General features: G+C 43.2%; 1 protein-coding gene across 2 annotated transcripts; it reads right to left on the minus strand.

Annotated features, from left to right (window-relative positions):
• On the minus strand, nucleotides 1–5319 carry rgs7bpb (regulator of G protein signaling 7 binding protein b). 2 transcript variants are annotated; one of them, XM_024382271.2, is made up of 6 exons: nucleotides 4184–5319; nucleotides 3513–3640; nucleotides 2659–2789; nucleotides 1206–1350; nucleotides 914–984; nucleotides 1–813 (listed from the first exon to the last, which is right to left on the minus strand). In XM_024382271.2, the coding sequence occupies exons 1-6, from the start codon at nucleotides 4331–4333 to the stop codon at nucleotides 722–724; spliced, it is 717 nt and encodes a 238-aa protein (XP_024238039.1). In that variant the 5' UTR covers nucleotides 4334–5319; the 3' UTR covers nucleotides 1–721. The 2 variants fall into 2 exon arrangements, with proteins under 2 accessions (XP_024238039.1, XP_024238038.1); XM_024382270.2 differs by having other exon boundaries at nucleotides 3513–3685.
• Nucleotides 5320–7624: the final 2305 nt, after the last annotated feature.

Here is a 7624-nt window from a genome sequence, read left to right on the forward strand (position 1 = left end):
TTTAAATACAAAAAGTTTATTCACATTATAAAATGGCCTATACATACTGTCAGCCGTGCAACAATCTATAGCACAACATCTATACACTACACATCTACCACAGTACAAATAGCAATATTCATGCTGTACACTTTCGGCCAAGACATCAAAATAAATCAATGCAAACGATTTAGACATTCAATCTTTAGATAATCTATAATTACATTATTCAAAGAAAGTTTCATACAAAACATTTACCACCATTTATATACTGTATTTACATGAAATGAGAAGTGTTTTTGATATGGAGCATTGCAAAGCCCTTGTGATGGAAAAAGTAAGTTGGAGACAGATTTCCTTTTCATGGAAGACTGCAAAAGAAGCATCGCACAGTGAAGAAATATAATGACATTCTGAGGAAGATGTCTGAAGGCAAAGATTAGGCAAAGCTGTCTACCAACATAATGCATCTCTCATGGCATCAGTTTGGCACATCTGTTTGTGCTCGTCTATAGACCTAAGGGTCCTCCTTTTCTACAAAGAGAGACAGCTTGAATAATATAATAGCAAAATATGCAAGTTTGTAACATTATATTTGAATAGCTTTTTCTACATATAATCATATTACAAAATAAAGACAGACTGATCAGAAAGTTCCTTCCCCAAATGGCAGTAATAACATGTAAGGTGTTGTGTAGGGTTGGTGTGCTGCCCTTGCTGCTGCCTGCAGGACCCGACTGACTCAGCCAGACACCAGGCAGCAGAACCCAGAGAAGCGCCTCTTCCTCTGCCTGACTAGCGGGTATTGAGTGAGATTCAGCAGACTGCTGTCATCTAGACAACACAGACAGAGGAACCTGAGTACAGTGCCGTGCCTTCCATCTTGTGTATCTTTCATGATTTAACACACTCTTACAGTACACATGCTACTTACCTTGGTTTTTTAGTGGTAAAGGCATGGTCTCCCTAAGTTTGCTGAGTAGGTTTCTCATCTCTCGCATGTCCCTGAGGAGACAGGGTGAATCATGGGTAAATCCATTTACCACCTCTACATGGTCACAGAGGAAGCCTACACACAAACTGAAACATGAACGTCTACTGTAACTTGTAATGTCCAATCTGTTGATAATCCTATTCATGTATGGCTTAAACAGTACTATGTGGCCTGAGCTTTCTGTTGACCATGATAGACCATGAGTGTGTAAGCATATTGCATTACACTATACCTCTCTATGTTTTCAATATCGGTGCACACCAGCCAGGACTCGTGTTGGTAGTCCACAGGTGAGGAGGAGCGCTCCTCCAGGATGGGTACATCAGAACTCTCATCCATCTTGAAGTCCAGCCTGGGCTCCGGGTATGAATCCTTTCCTGGGATATGATCAACATATAATACTGGGTAACCTGTGATGCCATTTATTTCATATTGTATGGCATGTTTCAATGCCATACAACACTCCTTCCGTGGCCTCCAACTGCTCTTAAACGCTAGTAAAAATCAAATGCATGCTTTTCAACCGTTCGCTACCTGCACCCGCCCGCCCGACTAGCATTACCAACCTGGACGGTTCCGACCTAGAATATGTGGACAACTATAAATACCTAGGTGTCTGGCTAGACAGTAAACTCTCCTTCTAGACTCATATTAAACATCTCCAATCAAAAATCAAATCTAGAATCGTCTTTCTATTTCGCAACAAAGCCTCCTTCACTCACGCTGCCAAACTTACCCTAGTAAAACTGACTATCCTAACGATCCTCGACTTCGACAATGTCATCTACAAAATAGCTTCCAATACTCTACTCAGCAAACTGGATGCTGTCTATCACAGTGCCAACCATTTTGTTACCAAATCACCTTATACCACCCACCACTGCGACCTGTATGCTTTAGTCGGCTGGCCCTCGCTACTGTAGCCAGTGGGTCTGGCCCTCGCTACATGTTGCCAGACCCACTGGCTACAGGTCATCTATAAGTCTATGCTAGGTAAAGCTCTGCCTTATCTAAGTTCACTGGTCACGATAACAACACCCACCCGTAGCACACGTTCCAGCAGGTATATCTCACTGATAATCCCCAAAGCCAACACCTAATTTGGCCGCCTTTCCTTCCAGTTCTCTGCTGCCAGTGACTGGAACGAATTGCAAAAATCACTGAAGTTGGAGACTTTTATTTCCCTCACCAACTTTAAACAACAACTATCTGAGCAGCTAAACGACCGCTGCAGCTGTACATAGTCCATCTGTAAATAGCCCACCCAATCTATCTACCTCATCCCCATACTGTTTTTATTTTATTTACTTTTCTGCTCTTTTGCACACCAGTATCTCTACCTGCACACTCCAGTGTTAATCTGCTAAATTGTAACTATAAGCTCTTATGGCCTATTTATTGCATACCTCCTCATGCCTTTTGCACACACTGTATATAGATTTTCTTTTTTCTACTGTGTCATTGATTTGTTTATTGTGTTATTGGCTTGTTTATTGTTTACTCCATGTGTAACTCTGTGTTGTTGTCTGTGTCACACTGCTTTGCTTTATCTTGGCCAGGTCGTAGTTGCAAATGAGAACTTGTTCTCAACTGGCCTACCTGGATAAATAAAGGTGAAATAAAAAATAAATACAAAATATTGTAGCTACTATTCTGCCCTCTGCTGGTTGAGATTGGTATTTCACCTTTCCTGTGGAGCTGCAGTACCCCCAATAGACACATGGACTTGAGCATCTCCGTGATGAACATCTCCAGGCAGCACTGCAGCTGGATGAAGAGCCGGCAGATCTCTGGGTGGATCTCCCCATCCTCTGGCCTAGAACACATACACATACAGTAGGAGAATGGACAGTTTCAAATCTTATCACTGGCTCCTATTCTAGCCCTTCGTGAAACCCCCTGGCTCTAAAGCAGGGGTGGGCAACTTTGGTGAGGACCACAAAAAAATATGAACTCATCACGGGGGCCACAGTGGCTTAAGGGTCTGCATATCCACATCCATACCCACCCACACATGCAGTCGATAAGGCCCTAAGTAACATTTTGTTGATCCATGGGCCCACTTAAGGCGCTAATTGCCCATCCTTGCTCTAAAGAGACTGGAGGTGTGAGGGGTCTTTAATGGCTAAGGAAGAGCAGATCATTTATGAGTAGATTACGCTTAGCAACAAGGACAGCTCCAGCGGCAATTGAAGACATCAACATATCACATCCAGTAACTGTATCATAGATTCCAAGTAGCCCACTGTACAGGCTTGGGGTACATTTCATTTGAATTCCAGTCAATTCAGGAAGTAGTCTACACTGAAATTCCAATAACAATTCTCTTTAATTGGTTTTAGTAAAACGTGGAATTGGAATTTGGTTTACTTTCTGAATTGAACCCAACCCTGCTACTGTATTTAATTATCCTGTCGAATAGCAGGGCTTGGATTGACACACTAGCACCGTGGACAGCTCCAGTGACGACTGAAGATGTCAACAGATCACATTCATTAAATTGTAGCCTATCCGTATATCGTAGACGCAGATTCCTTACCCAGACCCAGATATCACGGTGAGGTTCTGATGGGCAGCTTGGGCCATAGCGCATCCTTTGGTCCTGGTACGGTGCAGCACGGCCCGTAAAGAGGGACAATCGGCAGAAATCTCCCCAATAGAGATGACCTGTTCTCGGTACAGCGCCACAAGAGTGTTGAATTCTTGGACAGTCTGAGAAGCAACATGTACACATAACCCCTTTCAGCAAGTCAATGCATAGCTCCATAGATTTTCAAGGGCCCAATATAGGCCTAAACTTTAATAACACTATTGCACTATAAAGACACACACATATATACATAGATATGTACACACAACTACTAATTGTGGCACATTGGTGTAATATTGTAGTAGCTATCCTTGTGGCATGCCCTTCGGAGTGCAACATACATTATTTAGTCTATCGCACCTTAAAGCGTTAAGAAACCATTCAAGGACATTCTTAAATGAATTTCTCCATGGCTCCTGGACTCCCATCTAGGACTTAGTTGGCAATAAATGTAGCTTGGTAAGAAAATGTCTCTGGATAATTACATTTAGAATATCTAGCGTTGCGCATTTTAATTTGTTGTGGGTAAAATATATATAGGATAGTGTCTGCTCTTATACTAGTACGGCAGAAATGACTCCATTGCTTTTACCAATAATGCACGATAGATCATATCTCACCATCCTACAGTCGCCTACGGCCCGCTGGGCTTTCCGCGCGCTCTCGGTGCTCTCCCGGCGCTCGGGGTCCCTCTGCGGTGGTTTGCCGAGCTGGAAAATGTTCGCTGCGGATCTGGGGCGGTTAATGCGCCCGTTCGGTGCAGAACACATGCATACACAGTCACTGATAAAATCCCACGGCCAGCCTATCTATAATATTCGTATGTTCAGCTTGCAGGACAACAGCAAGTAGTGGACGGCTCGCAGCTTCTTCTCTGCATCTCTCTCCTCAGCGGCGAAGCGAGTCACCTTCACCCCAGCAGAAGGCCAACTGCGGCTGAACGGTCTTCTGTCGTGCTTTCACCTGAGAAGCGAATTCATGGGGAGCCTGAGCCAACCATTTGTCACTGCTCCGGCATCCCGTTAACTGTTGAGGCGTCGACGACTCCAAAGCAAGCGGGTCTGTCGCAGGAAAGTATTGAGAATAAACGCAAATATCTACAAATATTATTCGTATCTGGCATGAGCAACAGCACATTCAAAGACCAGCAGGAATATGAATGCTCAAAGTAAATCTCATCAATTTACGCACATCACAGCCTCCCCGATCGATGTGAGATACAGAATACAGACATACAGGCTACTGTTGGCTGCAAGCAAACCAATGTATTATTGTCACCACAATTGCAAACCAATGAAAACTGTACATTTGACACATAACTTACCAGAGATTTGGCAATTTGTTCTGTAAAATGTATATAAGATGTCTATCATTGGTAATACACTGAATGACACACAGGTAAGACAAAATATTACAATGAGTCCCTGCAACACACAAAACTGCAACAGTACTAAAATACACTATATATACAAAAGTATGTGGACACCCTTTCAAATCAGTGAATTCGGCTATTTCACACACACCTGTTGCTGACAGGTGTATAAAATCGATGTATAAAATCTCCATAGACAAACATCGGCAGCAGAATGGCCTTACAGAAGAGCTCAGGGTCTTTCAATGTAGCGCCTCATATAGATGCCACCTTTCCAACATGTAATTTTGTCCAATTTCTTCCCTGCTAGAGCTGCCCCGGTCAAGTGCTGTTATTGTGAAGTGGAAACGTCTAGGAGCAACAACGGCTCAGCCGTGAAGTGGTAGGCCACATAAGCTCACAGAACGGGACCGCTGAGTGCTGAAGCGTGTAGTGCATAAAAATCATCTGTTCTGGGTTGCACACTCACTACCGAGTTCCAAACTGCCTCTGGAAGCAACTCCAGCAGAAGAACTGTTCATGAAATGTGTTTCAATGGCTGAGCAGCTGCACACAAGCCTAAGATCACCATGTGCAATGCTAATCGTTGGCTGTAGTGTAAAGCTCTCCATCATTGGACTCTGGAGCAGTGGAAACTCGTTCTCCGGAGTAATGAATCACACTTTACTGGCAGTCCCTCTGACAAATCTGGGTTTGGCAGATGCCAGGAGAAAGCCCCAATGAATAGTGCCAACTGTAAAGTTTGGTGAAGCAATAATGGTCTGGGGCTGTTTTTCATGGTTTGGGCTAGGCAACTTAGTTCCAGTGAAGGGAAATCTTAACACTGCAGCATACAATGATATTCTAGACAATTCTGTGCATCCAACTTAAGTCCCTTTCCTGTTTCAGCACGACAATGTCCCAGTGCACAAACCGAGGCTCATACAGAAATGGTTTGTCAAGATAGGTGTGGAAGAACTTGACTGGCCTGCACAGAGAGCTGACCTCAACCCCTTAGAACACCATTGGGATGAATTGGAACCCCAACTGCGAGCTATGCCTAATTGCCCGACCTCAGTAACGCCCTTGACCCAACAGCAATGTTCCAACATCTAGAGGGAAGCCTTCCCAGAAGAGTGGAAGCTGTTATAGCAGCAAGGGGCAACTCCATATTAATGCCCATGATTTTCCAATGAGATGTTTGACGAGCAGGTATCCACCTACTTTTGGTCATGTAGTGCATATTGAATAAAAAGTTTATAGTTATATGAGATGTACATTATCAATCAAAAGTTTGGACACACCTACTCATTAAAGGATTTTACTTTATTTGTACTATTTTCTACATTGTAGAATACTAGTGAAGACATCACAACTATGAAAGAACACATATGGAATCATGTAGTAACCAAAAAAGTGTTAAACAAATCAAAATATATTTAAAAGTAGCCACCCTTTGCCTTGATGACAGCTTTGCGCACTCTTGGCATTCTCTCAACCAGCTTCACCTGGAATGCTTTTCCAACAGTCTTCCCACATATGCTGAGCACTTGTTGGTTGCTTTTCCGTCACTCTGCAGTCCAACTCATCTCCATTGAGTTGAGTTTGGGTGATTGTGGAGGCCAGATCATCTGATGCAGCACTCCATCACTCTCCTTATTGGTCAAATAGCCCTTACACAGCCTGGAGGTGTGTTGGGTCATTGTCCTGTTGAAAAATGTTAGTCCCACTAAGCGCAAACCAGACGGGACAGTGTATCGCTGCAGAATGCTGTGGTAGCCATGCTGGTTAAGTGTGCGTTGAATTCTAAATCAAATCAGACAGTGTCACCAGCAAAGCACACCCACACCACCTCCTCCATGCTTCACGGTGGGAAGTACACATGCAGAGGTAATCCGTTCACCTACTATGCGTCTCAAAAAGATACCGTGGTTGGAACCAAAAATCTCACATTTGGACTCATCAGACCAAAGGACAGATTTCCACTGGTCTAATGTCCATTGGTTGTGTTTCTTGGCCCAAGCAAGTCTCTTCTTCTTCTTATTAGTGTCCTTTAGTAGTGGTTTCTTTGCAGCAATTCGACCATGAAGGCCTCATTCACTCATTCTCCTCTGACCAGTTGATGTTGAGATGTGTCTGTTACTTGAACTGTGTGAAACATTTATTTGGGCTGCAATTTCTGAGGTGCAGTTAACTCTAATGAACTTATCCTCTGCAGCAGAGGTAACTCGGGGTCTCCCTTTCCTGTGGTGGTCCTCATGACTGCCAGTTTCATCATAGTGCTTGATGGTTTTTGTAACTGCACTTGAAGAAACTTTCAAAGTTCTTGACATTTCCGTATTGACTGACCTTCATGCCTGAAAGTAATGATGGACTGTCATTTCTCTTTGCTTATTTGAGCTGTTCTTGCCATAATATGGACTTGGACTTGCTATCTTCTGTATACCACCCTTACCTTGTCACAACACAACTGATTACCTCGAACACATTGAGAAGGATAGAAATTCCACAAATTAACTTTTAACAATGCACACCTGTTAATTGAAACACATTCCAGGCGACTACCTCATGATGCTGGTTGAGAGAATGCCAAGAGGGTACAAAGCTGTCATCTAGGCAAAGGGTGGCTACTTTGAAGAATCTCAAATATAAAATAGATTTTGATTTGTTTAACACTTTTTTGCTTTCTACATGATTCCACATGTTATTT

This window comes from Oncorhynchus tshawytscha, linkage group LG20 (genome assembly GCF_018296145.1).
Source record: "Oncorhynchus tshawytscha isolate Ot180627B linkage group LG20, Otsh_v2.0, whole genome shotgun sequence".
NCBI classification, from domain to species: domain Eukaryota; kingdom Metazoa; phylum Chordata; class Actinopteri; order Salmoniformes; family Salmonidae; genus Oncorhynchus; species Oncorhynchus tshawytscha.